Source organism: Cloeon dipterum, chromosome 1 (genome assembly GCF_949628265.1).
Source record: "Cloeon dipterum chromosome 1, ieCloDipt1.1, whole genome shotgun sequence".
NCBI classification, from domain to species: domain Eukaryota; kingdom Metazoa; phylum Arthropoda; class Insecta; order Ephemeroptera; family Baetidae; genus Cloeon; species Cloeon dipterum.
In genome coordinates this window covers 17,506,008-17,533,324 of record NC_088786.1, presented here as the reverse complement: position 1 = coordinate 17,533,324, position 27,317 = coordinate 17,506,008, and the positions used below count along the sequence as shown (strand labels likewise).

Here is a 27,317-nt window from a genome sequence, read left to right as displayed (position 1 = left end):
AAAAATAGTTGTTTTTAGACCTTTCAATAAGTTATGAATGAAAAAATTTAAATAAAATAGAAAACCGATTAATGTATTAAAGTCTGTGTCCAGTCCATGCCAGTCTTAAGTAATTAAATTGATATAGTTTAAAGGTTTCGACGAGAAGGCCACTAGGAATTGGCACGAGCAGAGCCATTTCGTAAATTTTGATTTCATGAAATTAACCTGCATGTGCATTTCTTTCTATTTCATTCAATTTTACCAATTTTATAAAGCTGCAGCCGTGAATTATTGTCCTATTTCCGCAAATAAAGGCGAGAAAAGTGCAGGGGCTAATAAGAAACGAGCATCAAAAAGGCAAAGAGAAAAACGCGCGCACGGCGTTTATCGCATGGAAAATCGCGCTCGATAAATGGCACGAAATTATAACTGGGCGAGGAGATGAGATTGCGAGCGAGAGAGGACACAAAAGATGATGTCTCTCTCTCGCTCTCTCTGGCTGGCACGCTCGCACACACACGCCCGCACAACAATGGACCCTTTCATACGCAAAATGTGCCGAGTGAGCTGTCTCTCGATAGCCCAAAGGGATTCTCATTATGCATTCTTTTCCCACTTTTACATTTTCCAATAATGAATGTGTGCGCGGATTTTTCTTCTCGTGACATTGCTCCCGGCCGCGCGGTGACAGATTTTAATCCCGGCAAAATAATTATCAAGCCCTTTCCACGCCACGAGCGAGCAGATTGTTTGATTACATAAGCAGAAAAAAACCCAATGTGCGCGGCCCATTTCGGCGTCGCTAGGGAGATTATGTAAAGTAATTATTATTCTCGGCGTAAATGGCGCGAGGCATTATTCAATCCGCTGCTGACGCCGCGCCAACCTGCTTAGCTCTTATTGTTAGCTGACGTTATTTAAGTGACGCGAGAGGCCACATTCTACGGTCATGCATTTTTCAAAAGAACACTATCTACGCTGTGTTGGCACAATCTCAGAGTTAAATCTCTAGTTTGGTCAGCAAGTGGATACAATTTTTTTACTACTTGTCTCCGCAAAATCCAGCTCCTTAAGAAAAAGTATAGAATTTTTCAAGCAGGTTTGGGGATTTAAAACGATTTTCTCCCACTGTTCTATGCTTTATCTGATATATAGATATATATAGCCTCTCTATACTTAAAACCACCAAAATCGCAACAAAACACCTTGTATCCGCGAAAACCGGTCAAATATTTCGGTACATTAAGATGATTCTCCAAAACTTAGATTTACAAGGTGATTTTCCATAAATTAATTTCAACGTTTTTAGCAGTTTCTAATTTCCAAAGCGAATATTTACGAAAGTCTGGCCGTCCATATCATTTTCTGACCCTGTCGAGCTAAAAGAAGTCAGTTGTTTTATAATGAGTTTCTTGGGAAAAAATTGGAGCAAGACAAATTCCCGATTAGCAACGAGGATGCAGATACACTTGTGTCGAAAATAAGCTGAAACCATGTAAAAGAAATTGCTGCTAAATAAAAATATGTTGGCGACAAAACTGCAAAGAAAAAATGGCAATACACTTCTTTAAAATTTTAAAATCTTAAATTAAAAAATCTTGCCCCTTTTTTATTTTATTTAACTGTCTGAATTTGCAAATGTTTTTAAGATTTAAAAATTTAAACAATCTAGAATAAGAAAATGTTACGAATTGCTGACGGTCAGACCTTGTTACTTCAAAAAATGAGAAGAGAAAATAAATGGTTTAAGCTGTTTTAATTGCGTTCAGAGTCCAAATTAGCCAAAATTGTTATGTTATTTTGTCGTTATTAAGTCGTTGAATATCAATTTTAAAAAATTGCCCATGATTTAGCAAATTTCATGCACCTTTTTAACACAAAAGTTAACAAAAACTATTTTATCGAAAAACCCACTACTCTCAAACGCAAATAACAAACAAAAATATCTGTTATTTGTAACAAAAATTAAACTAAAACGAGAAGCCTTTGGCCAATTTTAATCACCTCTTTGACTGCAGCTTCAATTTCATCAAAGTTGATAGCGTTTGCGATTTCCAGGTTGGTCGGCAGTCTGCTCAACAAGTCTGGCTGCTTTAAACTAATGGCCTTTTCCTCCTTAGCTCTGCTAACGACACTACGATTGGCAAGATTCTTGACGGCGCGGCTATCTTCTGCCGCATCCTCCTCTTCTTCGTTTTCCTTGGACGACGACGAGTTCCTGGGACGCCTGGTCGTCTGCTCGGCCTTCTTTGGCGGGCAGGGCCTGCCGTTCTCTGCCCTGAGGGGCCCTGGCGAGGCACTGCCCAGCTGGCTGACCACGTGCGAGGTGATCTGCTCGATGATCTTGAGCGCGACGGCGTCGTTGGGGCCACTTGGCACCTGCTCGTCCTCGTCGGCCTCGGTCACCTCGATGACGATTTTGGGCTGCAGCGGCTGTGGTGAGCCGATGAGGCCGGCGATCTGGCGGCCACCCTGGCTCGCGTGCTGCAGCATCTGGGCCACCGGCGAGAGGCCGTCGTGTACGAGGTCGTCGTAGTCGTCGAGCAAATCTCGCAGGTCTTCTGGTCCGACCGGGGGGGTCGGTGTGTGGCGGTTGTCTGCGACAGGTGGTGGTGGTGGGACGTTGACTGATAAGGGTTGTGCTATTGTCTGCGGGGGCGACGCCAGGCTGCGTCGCACGTAGTTGAGCTTGAGCAGACCGGAGGTGTCGATGGCCGCGTGGTGGTGGTGCAGGTGCAGGTCGTCATCGTCGGAAGACTGATGGAGGGACCAGTCGGAGGGGTCGGTCGAGGCAAGGGCGGCGTCCTCCCTGATCTCGCCATCCTCCCAGTCGTCCAAGCGCTCGGACAGGGCGGACGATGCGTCTGCTGGAAATCGGGACGGCGGGGTGTCCGTGGGGGCGGGTTCGAATGCTGTGATCGTCATCAGACTGGACGAGTCGGCGGCGGCGTCCTGCAGGTGAAAGGACGTCTCATGCTCTTGCTGATGCATCGTGGAGGGCTGCTGTTCGTCGAACATGGAGGGTTGCTGCAGATGGGCATCAGGACCTGCGTCGGAAGAGGTGAACGCCGAACTGGCGTCTGGACTGAAAGCGGCGGCGAATTCAAAGACGGAAGCGGTCAGGTCCTGTTGCTGCTGCTCGGCTGAGGTGAAGACGTTGTTGTTGCAGTTGGACGTGTTGTTGTTGTTGATGTTGGTGGACAGAGGGACGTGGCCGGCGTCGCACGCTGCCTCGATCAAGGGCGACGGCGACGGAAATTGCAGCTCGAACAGGTCGCCCGGCAGGCTGACCAGCGGGTCTGTGGGAAACGAGCTGCCGCCGACCAGAACCACGTCCTCCTGCAACAATCACGTGAAATGCGGGTCAGATAACAAATTTCAAAAGCGGCTTCGATAGTGATTCTTTTATCTACTCATAAATGACACGCAAGTGGCAGTGTATATGTTTAAGAAAAAAGTGCTTATTAATATGGCTGAGAATTTTAAATGTTTTTTTTTCTTTAGAAATTATCACATTTTAAAATTCGATTTTTTAGTTTTCAGGTCTAACTCAAATTGTTTCATTGTTAAATTTCAAAAATTACAATCAGGATATTTTCTTTGTCCACCATCCAATCCTTTTTCCAAAAGCTCATTCATAACTCACAATCAGTAGGATAAAAAATTGTTTAGAAATATTTAACTCTCAGAAGAAATTTATCTGCTAAACTCGTTTAGAAGCATCTTTTTCTAATCATTTAAGACCAACAAGATTGAAAAGGGTTTAATAAAACAACAAGAAATATGCGATTTAAGTCCAATTTTTGTAAATATCCTTAGGCCTTAAATGTGTGATATGTACTCAGTTGGCCATAAGTAAATCTGTCCGCCGTCTTATAGAAAAAATTGTAGATCGTCTTAAAAAACGTGCAACCTGCTTACTAGTTTTGAAAATTTTATTTTTTTAAAATTCAAATTATCAATTTAAGCTACATCTGAGTAGGATTTATAAGATATAAAATTATTACGCTTGTGTATTAAACACCTGTATAATACCGTAAAAACAACAGTAAAATTCATATCAATATTTACTTAAAACTATTTTTGACAATATGATTTTAATTAAATTTTTACAGCTGTGATTTTAGAATGATATTTCGAAACATAACATTTAGATTGTCAGCGAAGATAAAATAGCCTCTATTCTAATCTCATGTTTCCTTCTAGCTCATGAAGTAGGGCTGCAACCAGTAGCCAAAACTATAGTAGAGCAGGACCTTTCTGTAGAGATATTTAAAAATAAACAGCTCCATACGAACCGAGGAAGCTGAATTTTATTCTTCTGACAATTATTATGACAGTCTCGCGTGCCTCTGCCCTCATTGGCATCTATCAAGAAAATTTAGATAAATATGCCAAAAATATCAATAAAAAAGACACAAACAAGTTTTTTGCACAGACTCGCTCATGATTTAGAAGAACTTCGTATTCGCTTGGTATGTTTTCACTGCAAGATCGTCTTGTATTTTGTGTCATTTTTATCATATTAAAATGGCAAATGATATTAAATTTACTAAGCAATCAAAAACTTTTCTCAACTTTCCTCAATATTTAATCGGTTTTTAATTTCCAGAAATACATTTCAAACTTGATAAATCCTTTCGAAAATGAATAAAAATATATAAATTATCACTAATCCAAAAGGCAACAATCACTGAAAAATTTGTGATATATTTGCCACAAAAAGCCAGGAAATTGTCGTGGCAGATATGTGGTGTTCAATATCGACGAAAATTCTTATCAAACTGTAACAAATAAAGCAAGAAGCATAATCTAAAAAACACACCGCGAAGTCAACAAAAATCAGGACTGGCTGAATGATAACGCCCTCTCGCACACTTGCGTCAGTTTGAAGTATTGCGTTGAATCGAAGGGGCTAAATAAAAAAGTAGCAGCGAGTCGACTAATTAGCAATCAGTGAAAAGAAATTCCGGCGGATCCGCGTACGCCCGAATGCGAAAGGAAGCACTGGGCGAAATAATCGATGTAAAAAGCTTTTAGCTGTGCTGCAAAAAGCCGAAGCGCGAGTAAAAAAAATATCGGCCGCGAGCAGAAGGAAGACAAGAAAAGAATGAGCGCGAGTACAAAAAAAATGGATGTAATGCACCCCATTCGTACGTACACAAAAATCCCGTTTGCCATATTGATCTGGTCGTGTGTTTTGTCGTGTGCAAAAAAACAAAAATTGCGCTTGGAGCGGCGTGTGCATGAAAAGCAGCCCTTTCATTCGCCGTGCACTCGCCTGGCGGACGGATGGATATGCATATAAACGCGAAAACACACAAATAACCAACACACACGCTAGCAAGCGAGACGTTCTTTTGTGTACGCGAAAAGAGACGTCATCGAACGCCAAGAAAAAGTCTCCAAATTAACCATCGAGCGCAGTTTTGCCTTTCATTCCGCGCGCACAGCAGACACACAAACAAAAACAAGCACTTTCGCGACAGATGCTGGATTGTGGATTATTATTACTCGCGTGGGTCGTGGGGAGGACGGAGGACCGTGACGGCCGACCCCTCGCCGCGGCCACCCTTGTTTACTTGCTGGCGCTCCTTTTATTCCGCCTCGTTATTTGCAGGTGCCCGATTTTACTCAATCTGTGTCACCAAACGAAAGTGACTCGACCACGCCGACTATTTTTCATTTTTCTCCCCGCTTTCCCGGTGAAATGTGGAAAATCTGCCCCGTTCTACCCGCGTATGATACCTTGCAGTGATGACAAACGAAGACTTGGATCGAGGGCGGCTCTATTTAATTCACTTAACAATTAAATAACAATATAATAATTCCACTCCAGTGTGTATGTGGCACTGGTCTCCAATACTACGCTAACGATTGCTTGCTACGCTCAGCGTGAAATTGTTATCATCGCTGTCCTGTCACTCGACTGGCTGTTCACCAAACCAAAAGCCAACGCGGCATTCTTGCTGGCCACAGCCACCATCATAGAGGTGGCAGCACCAAACGAAACGAACCAAATTTCATTCCCATCCATAATTATTATCATGTGCAACGCACGCACCCTATACTCATAAAATGTGTAGGATCAAAAAATAATACAGTACAAATTGCCAGTTTTACCTTCTACGAATTAGGTTCCAGAATTTTTCGAAATTTTCTCCCTCTCAATAGTTTTTTTTTCCAAATTTGTCTTTTTCCCCAAATAAAAAAATCTGGTAAATTTTTCCAGACAAATAGATATTTTTGAGTGAAATATTTTCGACATAGCCCTTGGGAAAAAGCGCAGGTCCAAATCCATAGGTTAGAGGAGGTTAATAAATTTCTTCAAAGTTGGCTAAGAAAATAATTTTTATTCAATATATTCATGGAGTCTGAAAATTGCTTGCTTTGACCATAAAAAATTATGCGAGGGTTTATTTTTCACATGGACACTTTTTAAAGTAATATTATATATTATTATATTTTTATTTCATCTAATTTGCAACATAAATCAAATCAAATAGAAAACTATGGACACCTATTTTAAAGAACGCTATTGGTTTATGGATGTTAATATTTAAAAAAAAATAAATACAAATTTCTATTTTGGAATAGAAATTGTTTTATTTTGAATGTGTTTTGAAACTTTTAACTCCAATTTGACAGTTTTGTTTTATTCCTGATAAATTTTGTGCTGATGTCTTGTCATAAAAATTTAAACGCTGATTTTGCTCCAAATCAGTAAAAAATAGGTCGGCATAGATATTGGCAAAAATATTTAAAACATATAAGAAAAGGCGTTACATTTCTTCAAATAGCAATATCATTATACATAACGGAGAAAAAATCCGATTTGTGCAAACTTATCAAAGTGTGGCGGAAAGAACGTTTCAAGATAAGAAAACGATAAGTGTTTCAGCAGTAAACAGGGAGACGGATTTAAAATTTTAATAACAAAAGCAAGCAAACTTTCTGATTAAAACGAAAACTAGAGTCGTAAAAGCGGAACAGCACCATTTTCCGATAGATAAAATACCGCACCACACCTGAGCAGTGTCTGGGCGGCGAAGGCGGTTTATATTTTCGCAGGGGAAATAGGATTCCGCAACATTATCACATTTAAGCACAGTTTATATTGTCTTCCATTTCCCTCCGCGCGCGTGGTTTATCTCCTCGGCGTAACGACGGATGAGAGCGGGCGGGGTGCGTCCCGAAAAGACGTCGCATCCCTTTCAACAAATTCCGCGTGACGGGCACCGAGTACCACGCACAATCGCTGCCGAGATTAGAAAGCAATTCTGAGAAGAAAAGCGACTGTTAAAAAAATTAGAAAAGGAGTCCTTTTTGCTGCTGTGTGTCTCTTTATCTCGGGGGGTGCAGGAGGAGCAGCATCCCCCGCCCCGGTGCATATATTTATACACTACTCGAAAGCTTGCTTTTTATTAAAATGCTGCTTTTGTCGTCGACATTGATACACGCGGGACCGCGGATTTTCAATGCCCGCCGTGTCGCCAGGCCGGTCGAGACAACAATGACGACAACGACTGCACGGAGATGCTTTTCGATGCGACGTTTATTGAAATATCCCGGCTAAAGCAACAATAACGTCCCGAGTACACGAGTGTACGACGATAATGGGCGCAAGCTTTTACGCAGCATATATTCTAACAAGTGAGCGTATTTTGCGCGGATGAGCGAGCACTTATCAATAAATATCGCAGCGATCGCCCGCTTTAACCGCCAGCACAAGCGGACCATTACCGGAAAAATGCGGTGCGCGGAAAGAATTTATCCACTCTTTTAGCATCCCGAATAATTAATGGCATTGTCTGCATTTTGACTTTATTGTTCGGCTAAAAAATGGGACGCACAAATTGAGTTTCTGAAAATGGTCATACACAACGTACAAAACATCTGCGTCACGATATTGCCAAGACTGAAAATATATTTAAATACAAATTCATTCACTTTAACTTAACGAAACCAACTTAGGTCTTGAAATTTTGACCGAAAGGGCATTATTTAAGGAACTAAGGCTGGTCTGGTAGGTAAATATGTTATCGGTTCAAAAGGAAGAATTAATTTTTGCATAAATTTATGTCATTCTTCTTCTCTCATTATCAACTGTTTCATCAAATCACGCATCAGATTTTGAAGTCCTGCCTAGAATTATATAGATGAAATCCGCAAGTTAATTAATTTTTCTATTCAACTTTTTCATATCTTTGAACCTTATTTTGCCCTATCTGTCAATACTATGCAGTTAACAAAAACTTCAACCTGGCAAGTTAACCGGAGAAGTGCTGTTGGTGCCACCCAGACCTTGTCCCTCAAGTGAATTCCCTGAAGGGGACTATGCCGTGCCACCCAAACTCGGAAAGCTCTGCTTTTGGATTTCCATGGCTCTAACCTCTAACTCGTATGTCCTTCACTTTGTGTCCTTTAGGCACTTCTTCGCGGTTTGACTGTGTACTCTCAGTATAGATGACCTCTGCGCTGTTGCAGAAATGTTCATACAGTGTCCTTGTGGTTACTTAGCAGAAGATAATGGCTGTCTTGCAGACCTTTCCTGAGTGGGAGCAGGAAAAGTAATTCTGTCCATTTGGATTGCTGACGCAGACATAGGTAAACCCACACACAACCTATACCCAGAACTAACTACACCACAGGTGCTGATCGGGCCTGGTTGCTAAGTCCGTGGCCTCTGTTAGCACTTTCACTGCACTTGTACGGACTAAAAAGACAGAGATGACTTCTAAGTCTCCTCGGGTGTCTCGAAAGACTGATCTCTTCCTCTCGGACGCCGACCTTCTCTCCTGCACGTCTGAAATCCTTTGACTTTGATCGGTTAATTAAATAGCCAATAGTTGAGTCTTGCTATTTTCAAGATGCACTCATTGGTGCACTCACTAATGAATGTCTTGCTTTCTTCTCCAGTACACAGAGTTCTGTTGCTAGGGTCGGTCACCCTGTCTCGGTCATAAATTTACAATGGTGTAATTATGCTGTTTAGACAAACAACTAGATGTGCACGTCTAATTCGTTTCCTTGTAATTCACAGGCAGCCTGTTTTTACTTTCTATCTTAAAAACACAAAACAAGCTTCTCTGGATGAAAACACTCTTTTATGGAGATGTTTTGGCTGGCCCAGCTGTGTTTTTCATATCTCTGGTTGCCAAGCAAAATTTATTGCACAAGTATTGAGTTTAGTTTATTATTGATTATCCATCGATTTCTTCTTATCAACTTCATTATCTGTCCATTCCATTATTAATAGCGATTAATTAATAGCGATTAATTAATAGCGAAAATTATTATTATTCCTGCTACAAGAGCATAAGGGATATTACAAACTCGATAGATCCAACGTTTTTGTTTTTGATCGAATCATTAAATTCGTATAGGCTTTAGTGGATTTGATTTCATAGGTGAATTTTTATAAGACTTTTTCAACGATTTACGGGACTGAAGAAAATGACAAAACAAATCTGAAATCTTTAGCTAATTGCGCTGTTTTATAACACGCTTGAAATCAAATAGAAAGAAAACAATCAATCATCCAGCTTTATTTTTCGCATCGCTCGTTTTTCACCGTTGGTGCGTGTGAGTGTTTTTTTTTTCTAATCCGCGGAAAGCCGGCGTCTGCTCTCTTTTCGGATAATTTGGGGTCCAATTTCATCAGGCCAATGCTCGGCCGTGGTGGTACTCGGTGGTGCTGCGGTGAATGTACGTCGGCGTCCCGCGAGAATTCAAAGTCGTACATGCATATTTTATGAGAGAGCGGAGCGGTGCACGAGCGCCGAATGCAACCCACATTTTAGTCAAGTGGATTCGGGCAACGGCAGCGGGGGGACACATCCAGCGGCGAGAAAAATTTATGTCTCGTGCGACGGACGGACGCTTTCGACTCGAGACTATGAAGTGAGCGCACCTTGCCATGCCCAGACCATGAGTGCGTGACGAGTTTGAGTGCTTTCGCTGGCTGACAAATTTTTTGAGTCGGTCGACGGTAATTTGCTTGAGCTACGCTCATTTGGAGAGGCTAAACGTCTACGACTGCATGTATTATTAATGAGGGACATTTTTCCAGCCTGCAACTGACAGCACGCGGCTTCCTACGAATAACAAATTGAGGTTTTTGGAAATAAAAATATTATTTTCCAGATCTAATCAATGAAGATTACTTACTAATATTTTTACTGTCATTGAAGGTGAGTTTATATTTTATTTGTATATTTATGGTGGTTGCAAGATGCTTCGTATTGACCCTTATGGTAATAAAACAATGCAGAAAACATAAGATGAGGGTAAAATATTTTAACTATAGCTCCGCATGCTATTTAATTTTACTCATGATATAGAGTTTGTGAGTGCTAAAACAAAAATATTGGCAAATTTGGAACGCTGATGAAATTTTAAAATTTTAAAATATACGCTAAAAATTAACTCCTCAATTTCCCAGGAAACAGTGGATTTTACAATTGACTCGTGTTCACCAGCAAGTTATGCAACCAGCTAACAAATCCAAAATAACCAAAATATAGCTTGATTTCATGAAAAAGTATCTTAAAAAAATTTAAACTCTACCACAAGCCGGTACATTTCTGCACGTGGATTTCCCAAAATACTTGACGAATTTTTGCAAAATTGCTAACTTTTAAAATTTATCACCATTTGATTGTTCTCGCTGAACAGACTCCAAAAATTTAACGTTTGTTGAAATGAGAACATTATCCAAGAAGTTTGCATTTGTTCAAATGCTGACTTTTAATAAATTACGGACGCGTGGATCTAGCGAACCATAATTAACGGGAACAATTCTTATGGAAAATTTTCATCTTTTATCAAACACCTTCCAACCTGAATTTTCGAATTAAGAGGTGCCCTTTTGTTAATTTAAACAACAATTTTTTGCTGACCACATTTAATTAAAAATCGGGTGCGTTTTTCAGCGCAGCAAAGATGTGCAGGGGCCCTTTGAAAAATATAACCATCAAAGCGACCAGCATGCTTCCGCTCGGGCAGGTTTAATAGCGAGAGGATTTTTTAAAACGCGGGCCTCTGCTTTTGCTGTGCGCGACACTCGGCAGCGGTAATTAAATATTGAAAGAGAGCCGAGTCGAAGGCGTCTCGTGCGTGCATTATTTCCGACGCACATCGGCGACTTGAACTTTTACTGTTATAATAAAAGCGGACAATAAAACGGGTCGGTTTTATTATTACGAGCCAGCGGCTGAAAGAGGAGGAATAAATTTTTGCCTCTTTCAAGATGCCGAGGACCGACCTGGGCAACGCGATTTGTTGTAATACTAATTATACTTACTGGATGTGAATCGAAGAAGAAGCACGACGGTGGTGGATCGGCCTGAAATCAAATTCGAAAATTTACTATCATTTAATAGACATAATAATATGTAGATAATTGTTAAACATCTCAGGTGAAACCTTTAAACGGCGTTATTTCTCTGCACCCTAGTGAAATGATCTATCCCTTAGGAAGAAAAAACACTAATGAGAACTGCAAGAATTTTTTTAAATAAATTACCGCATTAGGGTTTGACAAAAGGGTGAACGGTTGGTAAAAAACATTTATTTATTCAGTTTAAGTATACATATTTTAATAACAGATATTCTCTAATATTTTCCCAATCTTTCATATTTTGAAATGATTATATAAAAATTAAACGATTGTTGAAAGGGTTGAAAGGATAATAAAGGGACATTTTCGACCATAAAAAATGTGACTTCTAAAAGTTTTACAAATGAGCGAGTCAGCAACCCGAGCAATATATTTGCTCTTACAGAGGGGATTACATAATGCGCACATTATTTAAGAAAGGAAGAAAAGCAAGGTCGACTCGGTCCAGGGAGGCATTTTACGAGGCTGCCATTAGATTAATTGGGCCCGGTGCACAATTTATCGTGGGCGTAAATTAAAAGGGAGGCCGGGCCGCCTCTCGGCATAATTGAGCGCGATTGTCGCACCTGCGACTGCTACACTCACTCTGCATAATAACAATAGCGACAACAAACACGCCGAGTTGCTTAATCGATTCCGCGTAATTCGGCTCACGTGCCACGCGCGCTGCTAAGTGAGCGCAGGAAGGTAAGCAACCCGTGGAGCAGATGTACTTGGCGGCTGCCTCTTTGCGCCCTTCTGCGCGGATGAATTTTTAAATGGCTTTCTTTACGTAAAAGTATGTAAAAGTGGCTCATCTTCTCATTTTCTCTGGTAAGCTCCTCTCCGCCCGCAAAGTGACAGTCTCTCTTTCTCTCTCTCTCTCTGCGTCTTATGCAAATAGTAGCAGGGCCTCGCAGAGACGTGCTTTTGTTTCGCTCCCCCGGGGACTCGCGCGAGTTGCAGCCACGCACGGCACACAGCCAGCCGCAAAGAAATGATTTACGAGCGCGCCGCTTAATCGCTGGCCAACTTTAAGAAATTGATTTATTTCCACCTGTTCGCGATGTTTACGATCGCTGCCTTATTGTTTATAAACGTCGTCCACAGCAGAATTCGCTTCGCTTTGCGTCAGTTTATGTGCTGGTTACTAATTGTAATTCCAAGTTTCTGTGACACTTGTCAATCAACTTTCATGAGAATTTTTTATCATTATTAGGAATGTGCTAACTAAAATCGATTTTTGTTCAGAAAAGTCGACGTCTTACAAAATGATCTGTTTAATAATGGATTTTTTAATTATTTACTGCAATCAAAGTTATAGAAGCCGCGAGTTTCTATTCCACTTAAGGCCTAATTAATTGATTTGTACCAGTTTACCATTGGCTGCTTTTTTGAGCATATTTAGGAGGCTTTGACATCACAATTCACGTCCACTGGATTCTCCGTAAAAAGCGACTGTTTGCTCAAAAACTCATGATTCGTGCTCATTTGATGGTCTGAACATCAGAGTAGCGACAGAAAAAATCTATCGTTGGGTGTTCCAAATTCCTTGACATTCTAATACTATAAGCAGCGTTTTCTATTTTTGTGACAGAAAAAGTTGAGTAAATACAATTTCCTACAAAAGTAATTTCTTCATCTCAATAACTGAATGAAAAGCACGTTTATTGAAAGAATTCATATCGTGAGAGCATTAAAATATTTGTTGACAAATCTCATGCTCATTAAGCGAGAGCTCTCTGCCATTAGCACAGGCTTAATTATCAATTAAAAGCTGCACTGTGGACGCAAAACGTGCCTCTCTCGCGCTCTTTGTTGGTATTCTCTCACTTTATCTCCGCGGCTCGGCGAGACGACTAACATTTACTCTGCAAATAATGCATTCTCTCGCCCTCCTTTTAAGCGCGGCTCACAGAAGAAACAAAAGCACGACCGCGAAATGTGCATGCGTGCGAGATGCGAAAAACAATCGCAATTATGCACGCATATACAGTGAGAGGTGCGGGAAATGAATTACAGGAGGGCCCCCAATACGGCGAATGAAAAGAGACGCCGGCTTATAATGATTTGATTGAAAATGAATTGCTATTTCTAACATCCTGCACACATTTTAAATAGCCAAAATAAAGCCTTGATTTTATGAAACCTAATCCTAGAAAAATTAAAACTTTAATTTCTGCACAGGAATTTTCCAGAACACTTTTGTGTTGGAAAATTTAGATATGATCACCGCATCATTAGATTCGTCATGCTGAGTAGATTTTAAAAATGCACAAGGCCTTTTATTGTGACCATTTTTCCAGAAATTATCGTAACTACATGGCTCTTTGCAATTTTCTAAAATTTTAAAATTCGGAAGCGTGGATCAATCAAACCAAAAATTACCATAAATTATCAAATATAGGGGGAAATTCTATAATTTCCAGATTAAGAGGGGCCCTTCCCTTACAAGTAAAACTGTTTGCCGATTTGTGGTCCCTCCCCGAGTTTGTTTGGTGTTTTTTGACGCGCGTGAAGAATGCGGAGGCAATGGGAGGCACACATTTAGAAAATTGGGCACATCCTGGCTGGCTCACCCGCTCACGAGTGCGTTCGTTCAGTCGGCTCCCTCGCGTCCTGCTCACGAAACAATAAAAGCGCTGCGTCGGGGAGCGAGCAGAGCAGCCGTGGCTCGCTTGCGATTGTTTGCAGCTTCGGCTGCGTGCACTTTGGGTTGCAGCATCATTATTGCCGCCGTTTTCGAATCGAAATAATGGCCTTTTAGCGGCGATTGCTATTTTTCGCCCGTTGCCACGAGACGGCGAGCAGCCGGCCGCTTTTACGCCTGATTGCCGTGTTTGCTTAATGAAATGTGTGCGTGTGAATAGGCACCGCACGGCGATAAAATATTTCTCAAGCTTTCCCAATGTGTGTTGTGACAATCGAACAAGCGGTTGCGAAACGCAGTTCATCAGAAATGCACACGCTCTTCAGAATTCAACCACGACACACAAATTATTCAATAAGATTGATTGGGTGAATGTAGGTTACCAAGAGAGCTTCTTGGAAAGCAAAAGGGCGGAAATTATTGATATATAAAACTGGTTAGTTTTTTTAATATTAGGAAATAACCGGACTTACATGTTTTTAGAATAATTAAAATAAAATTCCCTCTTTCTAAACGATTGGAAAATCAGGAAAACCAAAGCATTTCGGTGTAATTTATTAATTTGGCAAACCCCACCCCCTCACCTCTGCGGGGTGGTTTTCGATAAAAGTCACGTTTTGTCTACAGCAAATAACTTTTCCCCAGATGGTGCTACACTAAAGGAATATTATTTACTGTTCTTCATTTAATCTGGAAGATAATGACCGAACGAAACAGCAAACCCTGCATAGGACATGTCCAATTATGCGTGCAAGCCCTTTTTTAGTTATTTTCCTCTCACTTTTTGGTTGAATTCAATGATGCGCACGAGTTTTCATTTAAGAGGCAATAAACACAAAGTTGCAAGCAAGCCTTTTAAAAAGGGAAGAACTCCCAAAACTTTTAAAAGAGCTCCGTGGCGCAGCACTTAGCTTCGCCAATATTCTCGCGCTCCCCTTGCTGGAGCGACGTGATGCGAGCTATGCAACCGGCACGACTCGCGACTCAAGACGGTTGCCTCTCTCGCTCCACCACAGGCGACGCACAAGAAAACGCGCCTAATTAGATCAACAAGTGTCAAAATCAGAACTTTGCAGCATGAAGTACAGCTGCTGTCGCGATCATTTGTTTCCTTTCGTTCAAACTAGAGATTAAATTAATAGTTGGGGTGTGCAAAACCGATTATAAATTATTTTTCTGTGGCCGCTATGATGTTCAGGCCATCTTATGAGCACGGATAACAAGTTCCAAAAAACGTTTATTCGTGCAAAACTAGTAAATCGATAACTGAATCAGGATTTTACCTGAAAATCTAAGCAAAAACATAAAATTTTACGATTTTCCAACGCTTTGCTACAATTGGTCTCGTCTTCTTACTTTAATTTTCCGGGAAAATACGCCCTAATTCTTAATTCCTATGAGTGGTTGTTGTTCACAGAGAATCCGGTAGACGCGTTTTTCAATATGAAAAATTGCAAAATTTCCAAAATGATCAGTCATTTTCAACGTTTTACTCGTGGAAATCGGTTATTTATTGTTTCAAGAGAATAAGACACGAGCGGCTTTTAACTGATGGCACTTGACAAAATAAATAACACTCGCATAAAATGTTGAACAATTAGGAACAAATAATTAACAAATTATTCTTCTCAAAAATTGAATACTAAATAGATTATTTCGTTTTAGGCACCCATTAAAATAAAATCGAATCTTTTGAGCAAAAGTCAATTATTTTTACATCTTTCAACTTTTTGTTAGTACTTATGATTAAAAAATAATTTTAACTACATAGACATTTGTGCTAAACGGTCTTAGAATTCATTTTTCGAAAAGATTTTACATCATTTGTTTTACGAATTTCTATCTGAAATCTTGACTTGCAGCCAAACAGAGCTGTGAACAACTGACCAAGGGACACGACGGTGGAAGTGTTGTGCGAGCGGCTAACAAGTGGTTCCTTCATGATGGAATATTAAAAAGCGGAGAGGAGGCCCAAATGGCCGGAGGCTGTTCACCGGAGAGAAGGTGCTGCAAATGACGTCTTTATTCAGCCACCGAGTGCTGAGAACACTCAAAAGCCGGCGCACAGACGAGGATTAATTTTCAGCACGGAAAAGGCAGACTGAATGTGTGGTCGATTGCGAAAAAATCGCAAAGGTGAAATGCTGAATTTTTGTGGTTGACAAATAAAGATATTCGTCTTGAAAACATAATTTAAATTACAATGTGAGTGATAGAGCAAAAATATCAGAAAATTCTGAAAACTCGTGAAATTTTCAAGACTGGACATATATTTTGTGAAAAAATTCTTCTACCTAATTTTCTGGAAAAATAGTTTTAAAATTGACTCATATTTTCTAAATTTAAGCATGGTTGTATGAAAACTATGTTAGTAAAAATAATCAAAATTCTTTTGCAAGCCTGTATATTTCTATGGATCATCATTTTCGACTTTTTCTGTGCCTATCAAAGATGTTGATTGAGCTATTCAAAAGATTTAGCCGGTTTGGAATCCTAGTAAATTCAATCTTTAAATATAGTAAAAGTCTTTAAATTATGTTACATGTGCTCATCAATTGTTTACATTTTCGCACATAAAACAAGTATTTATATCCCAAACCCTAAAAATAAGTAGCAAAAAATTACTAAAGAGTTTTTGCGTAAACATGAGCTCATCATATTTAAAATTCTGGAGGGATGTATTCAGCTGTCCAGATGGGGGTGGGTGTACTACTGTCGTCGACTGTGCTAGGGTTGTGGCAGGGCACACAATGCACGGCGAATTGCACAAGTGAGAGAGAGAGAGAGAGAGAGAGAGAGAGAGAGAGAGAGAGAGAGAGAGAGAGAGAGAGAGAGAGAGAGAGAGAGAGAGAGAGAGAGAGAGAGAGAGAGAGAGAGAGAGAGAGAGAGACGGCGGAATGCGCCCTCAAGACAACAACGCGCTGTCGAGCGAGTGAGAGAGAAAAATCCTGCCGCGTCTAGCCCTCTCTTTCTCTCCCTTGAACGGTGCTGTTCCCTCTCTTGGCGGGGACAGGGACGAAAATAATAATAATAAAAAGAGCGCTCATTCATCAGCAGAAATAAAAGCGCGCGGCTGCTTTTGCTTTGTTTGCGGCGCAAAATCGATCTGGCGCAATATACATTTGATAGATCTGCTCTGCTCTCTCATGCTCTCTCCTCGCTGAAATGCACCCTTTTTGTTTGCTCTCGCGCGCGGCTCCACCTGCTGAGGGATGCACAAAAGGCGGCGATTTGCGACTCTTCGCCGGCACACAAAAGTTTCCAGAGGAGAGAGAGAACACAAAAAGAAGCAGATAGACGGAGAGATGTCAAGGTTGCGGCTGCTGCACGGCGGGATGCCGATCGAGAGAGTCAGTTTGCTCTGCGGATTACACCCGACCAATGTGATAATATCGATAATGAGCCTGCCTTTTCCCGCTCTCGTGTCACAGCCAACGTGCCCCACAGATGCTATGCGTTCTCACAAGAGTTCAACAGGAACTGGCAATTATTGTGACATGGGGACTTTATTATTACGTCATTTTGATTGATTTATGCATTTTCAGCATTGGACATCGATAACGATCAATAAATAATTCTAGGCGAGTCACGTTATAACTCACAGGATTAAAATTTTATTTATTTTTATCAGTTCATCTTATTTGATGGGCGACGGGCAACCCCTGATAGCGAACAACTCATGGAACTCCGCGTCCCAATTCCCAATAACATTGTGAACGATTAACATGGGCGCACGGGCCTCATTATAGAGGAAGGCCAGTCCAGAAATTGACCAGTTCGTGCTACTGTCCCTGTACCGGGTGTCTTTTTTATTGAAAAACTAGACATTCATCCCGTGAAATTATTTCACTCGTGATACTGGAACAAATTTAAACGGAAACCTGGGAAAATTTGATCTCTATCACAAATTTCAAAGAATATTTTAGATCAGGAATGATTTTCCATAATTTTTCTTTAAAGATCCTCTTTAATTTCTCATCATTGTCACAAGGAAAATGGAATCAAAACAATTCCATGTAGCTCTGGTGATAAAATAGAAGAGGAGTGAAACTCAAATTAAAACAAAAAATATTTATCTAAATTTAAATCTTCTGCAGCGGGATTGCAGAAGAGTTGTTCCCGTCGAGTGACACGACGTGCTGTTCAAAAATACTACACAGAACTGCACTAAACTTGCTATTCATTTTACTCGACCGCTTGTTCGGCCCGCAGTGACAAATTTGACAGAGGCTTTGTAACAAGGGCGCAATTAAACTGCGCGTTAAAGTGCATTCCATCATATCAAAGTGCCCGCAGCGCTGCAGATTATGCACGTGGGACCGGGCAGGGCAGTTTGTCTTTCGGACAAACTCTTCCGAAATTAAACGAAAAAAGTAGAGCACTCCGCGGAAGTGGCGAATTAATTTCGCCGCGCGCCGGATCCCATGTGCTTGCTAATGGCTAATTGATTTTCAGTATGTATATGAATATTGCGTCGAGTCAGCGCTTTTATTAATTATTCACAGCGTTTAATGGAAAAAATTAATGAGTGTGCGGCCGGGCGAGTGTAAATATTGCCGCCGGTCCCCCTAATTTTCTGCTTAAGCACACTTGGAGTCTAGCAATAGAGGCGGACAGGCATTGCCGGCGGCAGCGATAACACCGCAGCCATCGGTTTTCAATAGAAGATGCCAAGATAAATTGACTCTCAACGAGCTGGTCATTCATTTTCAAAGTGTTGCTGTCCCCCTCTAATAAAATGAAAATGCGATGATACACCCCCAAACAAAGGGATGAATGTGATGGGGAAAATTTTTGTAGATCAGTCGAAAATGAATTATAATAAAAAGGAGATGGAGATCACACCCGTTAGTCAGGAAAAATTTATTATATTCTTACTACCATTGCACAAGTTTTAAAATTAAATGGAAATTCTCTACGATTGGAAAATGTTATGTTATTCAAGGTTTTTGAGAGTTACGGAGGTCAAATCTCAATTTTTGGAGGCTATATTACTGTAAAAAATTCTAAAATAAGTTTTGAAAATTGTAATTTGGGTTTACAAAATTTTTCTGATTAATATGAAAGAATGGCCAAAAATTCGCAATTCGAATTTCCAAGAACGCTTTTCTGCTGGAAAATTTTTTACAAAATTCCGAGCATTTACAAAAATAGGACAAACGCACATCATTCGATTCGTCTCGCTGAGCGGATTTCAGTTTTTTTAGTCAGACCGCACTTTTCAAAAATTATGGGTGTTTGAAACTTGTTAAAAAAGTTACTTTCAATTTCCAAAAAAACATGAATAGCGGCAAACTACTTTTTTTGTCAAATTGACATCGTTTATCAAACACTATATACAATTCGAAAAGTATTAAAAAATATAATATTTTTCGGATTACAAGGTGCGTTTCAAATTAAATCCTAGTATAGATTCATAGAATCAAAAGTTGAAGTTCCGCTGTAATATCTCAGTTAAAAAATTTACGGCCTCTCCAATTTTGACAGCCTGCATTATTTGGCTGTCAAATGAAATTCACATGCGCCACGCTCTGTTTTGAGATAGCTTACTTAATGTCATAGCAATACACTGGCAGAGTTTAGGGCGGCAAGAAAAGGGAATTTTACGAGCACGGCGGAAAAAGGGTTGAAAACAAGCACTCCACACTGTACAGAAATAACGAGCGACGTTAATTAATTTTCACGCTCGCGCTCGGGCATTTTTATTTTTAATAAAACAAAGCGGCGCCGAGGGTTCTAGCTTTTCAAGTGGTGACGATAATTTCCAATGCCTCTGTGATTTTCTCCTTTGTTTCGACGTCCACCGCGGAGGCGGAAATATTTTAATCAAAATCGGAGAGAATTTACTCGCACACACGCTCGGGAGAGATCGATTGCGTGTGTGCGGGAGGGAGCGTCACATGGCGCCGCAATTTGCTCCAAAGGTTCAACAAGTAATCAACAAGTCGAGCCAATTAATTAAGAAAGCGGCCAGCCGGCTGCTCAGTTAATTAAATCTGGCGACGCTGAGTTGACGTTTTCAAGCAGGTTGTGCCGAAACAAAGGGAAAAGGGGTAATTACACTCACCCGTCGGCCGGTCCTCCGCAGGTCGGCGGCGGGCGGCTTCGTGTGCAGCGAGCAGATGACGCACTCGGCGCCCGGCGACGCCCAGTCGGCGCCCGGACCCGCCGCCGCCGCCATCGCCGCCTGCAGCCATTCGTTCAGCGCCTCTTTGCTCGACATCACTCCGCACCACCTGCAACATTCGTCACAAATCAAATTTCAATTTGTAAGGGAGTATTTTTTTAAATATTACAGGTGCAGCCAATTCTGACGGATAATCTTTTGTTCGCAAAATGATTGCTGCAAAAAAAGGGGACAGACTTATTCAAGGAGAGAAGCCATTTTTTAATTTTCTGTAGTACTTCGATTTTGTCTACGGGCTCTTTTAAATCACGAGGATGATGCCTTCTCCGTCTCGTGTTTTATTTTATAATAATTCGAAGTTTAAGCCAAAATATTTACGTTTCATCTTTATTCTATTGCAGGATTGAATTTAATCAGTCTTAAACCATTTTGGTGAGTTTGTTCAGGGCCAAAATTAATATTAATAAAATGATAAATAAAAATTGTTAAATTAATTTCAATAATACATTTATACAAGCTTGAAAATTTTAAATTTATGTCGCTTGTGTATTCTTAAGCACATTTTACTTGAAATTTTATAATCAAGTACATAGCCAGATATTTTTTCTGCTTCCAACAAACAAACTTTTGAACAATGAAAGCGAGTTAAAAGTTTCATCAAGAAATTGCATACTCTTCTCAATTTTTATCCATGGTAAAATAAAATACTTTTGTAGCTTTGCATATGTATCATACATACAAGGTAAAAATGCCAAGATAATATGGACAGATTTTACAAAATCAGATCTGCATTTTTTCGCACTAACTAAAAAAGAGCGTGAAAGGATTACTTGCGGAAGTTGAATGTGATTGAGCTGGGAGCTTGAAATTCGCAGGATTCATAAATGCGTGTGAACGCAACGGTCGTAGCAACAACAATGAGCAATAGCAACAAAGCCACTTTTTTAACTAACTGTTCATAAAAAAGGCAAGTAAACAGAACAGAATTCTTGTTAGTCTGATTGTTGAACTCCTTTTATATTGTAAAGGGAAAACAATGAGCCAACATTAGAGCATGATTCACACATTTTTGTTAATCTCAGCAAGTGGTAATTTGAGTTGATCGTTTGAACTGTTTGAACGATTATTAACTCTAAAGTAAACTTCAGAGGCAAATCATTTAAGCCTAAATTGAATGCAACTAGTTTGTCCCAAAAACTAAATTTTTACTGTTTTCGACCAAAGAGTCAGAAAAATAATTTAGCTTTTCCTTAAAAACATCCTAAAGGGAAAGAGCTTAAATTTTCCAAGGTTGCTGTTAGGATTTCTGTAAAAAAATTGGCTGCAAAGTTTGCGCATGCTAATCACGCGGAGGGCAATATCTCGTTATTGTAAATCATGATTTATTTTGCTGGAAGGGAAATTTAGCTCATCATTTTCACATCATTGGATAGACCGCGACGAGAAGAAACGAAATAATGTGGAATAATCATTGACAAACCGTTTAATTTTTCGATAAATTTAACTGTCCGGATTTGCGCATTATTTAAATTAACATTTTGATCGACTGTTAATGTTATTCAACACAAGTCAAATAAAGTCCTTTGTTGCCCTGTCTCTATAAAATTAAACTGTGCCATTTTATTAAAACAGTTTTAAAAATCGGACGAAAAATCATCTCCGAGTGGATTGCTCGTTTCAAAGGAAGTTGCAGAAGTCCAACATTCATGCGCCGTCGATCAGGACGTGTTCCATTATTTAGCAGATCAGAGTGAAACAGTATCAGCACGGATGAATACCTAATGAACGAGACGCGCGAACGGCGGGCGGCTCGGGGGTGGATGGGATAATTGACACTCGTTATATGCGGCTCCACGGCGCGGCAAGGTGCTATATTATGGTCCGGCCCCCAGCCAAATAGGATTGACAGCCAGCATCCTCTCGCTCGGATGCAGCCGCCGAGGGGTGCGTGCGATTAATTAATTATCAATCAGCCACACGTTTCGCCCGCGGCGCCCGGGGCTGGGCTGCCGGTGAAGGGGACAAAGACACGCGGCAAATTAATAGTCGAAAAATGCGTCACTTCATTTAAAGACCGGGGTCATTTGTTACACACACCGGTGGGCCAAATCTCTCCGCCAGCCGCGCGCGTCGGTCAACAGTCTCTGCTGGCCCTGCCTGCACTGGCTGTTCGCTGCAGACGAGTGCTGTACAGCCGCAAAACAAGCGGGCGACGCTGCTCGTGCATGCGTGTCATTCTCTTTCTCGATAAATAAAAAATTGGCTCGTTTACTAGGCACATGAACAACGTTTTTCTGTTCTCATTTAATTGTTTTAGCCTTTGATTGAGAATGTACAGTCAATAAGGTTTTTTTACCGGTGGCGACAAATCCAGGAAATTCGTTAAGCATGTTACTCATCACGGATAAAATTTTAATTGTTTTACTATCCTCTTTTTAGGAAATTTCTTTGCCATGGAGAAACTCTGTATGATTTTGATGAAAATCATTAATTTGTACATGTTGAGTTGAAGACATTTTCGTGAAACTAACGTCTTTGTTACACTTAATAAAGACGTTTTAGCTTCGAGAAATATGTCCGGAATCTAAATTCAACAAGAATCAAAGGATCTCGTTAGGATTTTCCTGCACAATTATTTCATTAATCTAACACGTTTTTTTTGGGAAGAAAGACAACCTGTTGGGCGTCAAACTTAAATCAATTTTTGACATCAATTTTTTGGATTTACATAAGCAATTTGAAAAAAGCTACAATTATCTGAAATATCATTATTTTATATATTCGTCAAATTTGTGCCCCTGTTAAATAGGCAATTCTAGGAATTTTCACTTGATATTTTTTGATATAACATTGGTCTACTAGGGCAACATATATCCACCTTCATTCATCAAGATTTGAATACCAAAGCCAAGGGGGTGCGAGTCTTTTTATTTCAAGCTTGATGATTTTGAGGCATTTTCAATGCTGGCGATTCTTTTACATTAAGGAACAATTCAATTATTTTTGTTACTAATTTAATTTATCAGTTTAAAAATGTTTTTTTCAAACTTATATGAAAATCATCTCCATAGTTCGTCAAGCGGGGAGCACAGTGGAATATCTTAATTTACTTCATTAAAAGGAGATATAAAATATAGAAGTTAAATTGGTCTCACAAGATGCTCACATAGACAGGTCTCGCAAGAGGATTATTTACAAACAGCCACGAAAACATGGTTAAACCATGTGACTTTTTTGAGAAAAATGGCACTTAACCTCGTTTTGACTATAGAGCAAATTGTTGTTGATTCTGCATTAAAATTTAAAGTAGTACTTTACTTATCTTGGGGACGTTAAAATTTACGGCATACTTTTTGTTTAATCCAATAGTGCAACCTGGGAAACAAAAATCATGCAGGTTGCATGTTTTTCCAGGTCCAGTGACGAGACCTGTCATTTATGCAGAATTAATTCTTAATTTGATTTTAATATCCTATACCAGGATTAATTAGAAGACTCGATTAGAGGGTCTATACTTTTTACAGTGCAGAAGACAGAACCCTAAAAATATAAATGTTTGTAAATATAATTATGCAAAAATTAAATCAAAAGACACCAGGAAGCCATTATTTTAGTTGGAATTAACAGTTTGCCAATTTACTGAAAATTCAATTTCAATTTAAACCCTCTGTTAAAAATGTTTAACGATTTAAGATTAAATTTTTCCATCTACTGAAAAGCAATGTCTTTTTTGACAGCAACTTAGAAGCAAAATTATCCAGTGCCAAAATTTCAAGTTTTATTTATTTGGCATATTAATACTGCGACAACGTTTCTCAAGGATACGTAATAATAAGAGTATCAAAATAAATTGTGTGTAAAATACTTTTTTTTCTAAGTTTTTTACAAAATAATATACATTATTTCCACATGAAAATTGTTTATAACTATATATAAATAAGGACAACTTCTTTCATAGAATAAGAGATCATTAACATATGAATTTACAGTCAGGTGTGCCATCAGGCTAGGGTGTCACTCACCTGTCACGAGGGCACCACCAGCGCCGCGAGTCGAGGTCATGGCGGCGTTACTACCCTCGCGGCGTCGCGTCGACAGACACCATTCGGCGGGCTGCGTCGTGCGTGTTGCTTGCGTGCTGTTCAGGACGAGGGCGTGTTTCTGCCGGCCGATGGTGCATGGACGCGGTGCATGCGAAGAGTGATAGACACAAGAGACAGGAGCACGGCTGCTGCGGCCGCAAGATCACGCTGGCGGGCGTGCTCACAACACACGGAGCGACACGCCCGCCGCGCACGCGCCCCCTCCGCGCGCACACACACGCTGCTGCCCATTCATCTCGCTAATTGGTACACGCAATGTTGACAACTAAGTGACTGCCGTGTGCTGTGCAGGTCGCCGCAAGCTCTAATTAGGGGTTGCCCAGCCGATTAACCGGATTTGAAAGAGGTGCATGTCTGCTCGTCGTTTCCTATTCTCGCACCTGTTTCAATGAAATCAACAAATAACCAAACTGATTTGATCATCTTACTGAGATTTTTGTCTCTAAAATTAGAAAGCTGATTGTGAATTTTGACTAATTATAGAACTATTCAACTATATATTTTATTTGAATCAAATAATATTTCATTTTCATCTTGGAAATTGTCAAGCACGATATAAATATCGATAATGAAAATACAATATCATATATACATTTCCTTTATTCCTTTAAATTGTGTCTAAAAATTGGGAGAGAGCGGTAAATTTTTCCCGGTAACCGTTTAAATTTCTGGGAAAATCGGCTCCAAAATTTGCATGCTGATCATGCTGAGAGTACTTTCTTCCTTTTTAGCTCATAATTCGCACACCTTTGCATATAGATCGCAAGAAGAATCAAGCGAAAAAATCGTTGAAAGAAGTTAATTTTTTCGAGTAACTCGAAAAAAACAAGAAATGAATTTTTACCTGACTTGGTAATAGCTAACTAACACAAACAAAGATTTTAATGGAAAAAATAATTGAAATCGGTAGATTTTTTAATGACCCAAAATTATTAGTAAAATTCAGTCATGTTTAGTCAGAGTATAGTCCGAATTATTATTTTCGAAGTGCAGGTTCAAATTGTTTTAAATTTATTGTCCAATAAAATTCTGCATGAGTGCATACAGTTCAATTTACTTCTCATTAAAATTTAGTGCTGTTTTTAAGTGCACGGAGAATATTTTGGGTCAATTTAAACATGCAGGGCCTGACCTTAACGTGCTCCCCAAGATATGTTTCAAAATATTTGCAAAATCAGTGAGTTTGGTGAAATTTAAAGCGTTTTAGTTCTGTTAATTTGTTGTCAGTTTAGTTTTGCACTCCTGAAGATAAAATTTTCAGTATTTTGATTATCAGTTCTGATATTTAGTAGGAACTTTGTGTGCTTGAAATTTAAACTAGTCCTGCAATTTTTGCACCATTGCATTGAACTTATGACAAAATTTCTAGACAAAACTTCATAATATCATATATGAAATGACCCTATTTGCACCGTTTGGCAAACCTGAAATGATGTTAATTTATGAGGAATTATTCATTCCAAAATAAAATAAAGTTTTAAGATACACTATAGTTTGTTGAGATAAATCTCTTAACTATTATTTCGAGAATTATTTCTACCTAGGAAATCAGTATTGTTCTCCCTGCTGAGCTTAAATTATGAACGAGATTACATTTGCAAATTAGATTTCACTGAACAACAGACTCGCTAGGATTTAGAGCAATTCAGACGCTGCTCCAAATGACCGCAGCGCTGTCGTGCGGCTGGATTACGGCAGGTCAGAGAGATGATGCTAACAACTTTGCTCAGCCTGCAGCTAGCACAATCAAAATTGGCAGGATTAGGAGAATGCAAGCCAGGAGAGAAACGCATGTGTTCGTGCCGTACAGGGCCAGGGGACACGCAAATTGAATGCAGCTAGGCGAGAGTACAAATTGCCGCGCGTAAAACTTTACCCGGCTCTTCTGACGACGCTGTTTTGCTCAGCGTGCACACGCTAAATAATTAATCATGCCTAATTATTTCGCCGGCCGTTCAATTATTAATTTTCCATTTATCTTCGCACTTAGCTGCGTCTGGTTTGGCACGATATGAATTTCGCAGCGCTTGCTAGGGAATTTTTCAGAGCGCTCTCGCACCTGCCGCGCGCCAAATTAAACCGCAAATCAATCAAACGCAGCCGTGTCCTGAAATTTCGAGGAAATACGATATGCTGCTGGATCTACGGGCGGTACAAAAGTGGATTTTACACCCCACTTATATATGAAATTTATTTGTAAATCAAAATTTCAAGTTGTATTAAATAGGCTCTTTAAAAAAAGAATTTACTCATTTTTGGCATGGGGTTTTTCGATAAAATAAATTTGACTCCAAAATGGTTCATACATTATTGCACATTGGAGCTTTTAGACAATATTTTGTTAGAGATTAGGGAAACAAAAAAAGTTTACAGAAGCAAGCAAGTGGTTTTAAATCAATGTTTAATCGATTTTTCCCACGTGAAAAAATTTGCAGGTGCCAAAAGTAAAAGAAAAATAACCCAAAAAGGATTTTAAAGTAAAAAAAAACTAATGAAACTAAGTTTAAATAACTTTGTGATTTGTAGTTTGAGAGAGATGATTTCTATAGGGAGATATATATATAGTAGATTTTGAAAGTCTAAAAACTGCATAATTAGTACCCATGCTTCAACGCACGGATTTGCTGTTGAAAATAATTTTCATTTAAAATAAACAAAAAAACTGAGGTAAAGGAGGATGTGGGGCACAATACATAACTTTGAGCGCCAGCAACTGAAAGGGTAACCCTTCTCCTCTCATTAGTGTCTCGACACCCTCTTGCCCGGTACTATTGGTATACAACCCCCTGACCAGTGTGGCCAGCGGCTCAGCTTATTCAATAAGGCACGCGTGCACCAGTTTTCGGCAATTGGGGGAGGATGGGCGGGCGGGTGAGGCTGACACTTACTCGTGTGGCCCCTCTGCGGCACGCAGGGCCACTTTTGCTTTCATTTAAAATTCTCGAGCAGGCGAAAATTGCCTTCTCCGGCTTCAACCCCTTTAACAAGTTTTGCATCCATTAATTCTGCAGACGAGTGTGTATGTGTGTGTGCAAGTTTTGCCGTGCAACCAACTTTTCCATACGCGCACACCTT

General features: G+C 39.9%; 1 protein-coding gene and 1 long non-coding RNA gene across 4 annotated transcripts in view; both read right to left on the bottom strand.

Moving 5' to 3' along the window:
* LOC135939088 (uncharacterized) overlaps positions 1-24,363 on the bottom strand; it is a 33,399-nt gene extending 9,036 nt beyond the window's left edge. The window contains exons 1-4 of one of the 3 annotated variants that reach the window (XM_065483273.1): positions 24,162-24,363; positions 20,080-20,248; positions 11,288-11,329; positions 1,987-3,324 (exon numbers count right to left, since the gene is read on the bottom strand). In XM_065483273.1, the coding sequence (XP_065339345.1) occupies positions 1,987-3,324; positions 11,288-11,329; positions 20,080-20,235 (1,536 nt within the window). In that variant the 5' untranslated portion in view covers positions 20,236-20,248; positions 24,162-24,363. The remainder of the gene's footprint in view (positions 1-1,986; positions 3,325-11,287; positions 11,330-20,079; positions 20,249-24,161) is intronic. The other 2 variants (XM_065483281.1, XM_065483291.1) reach the window with 2 other exon arrangements.
* On the bottom strand, positions 4,099-5,724 carry LOC135939114 (uncharacterized). The gene is made up of 3 exons (XR_010574715.1): positions 4,402-5,724; positions 4,281-4,350; positions 4,099-4,221 (listed from the first exon to the last, which is right to left on the bottom strand). It is a non-coding gene; the product is annotated as an uncharacterized LOC135939114 (long non-coding RNA).
* Positions 24,364-27,317: the final 2,954 nt, after the last annotated feature.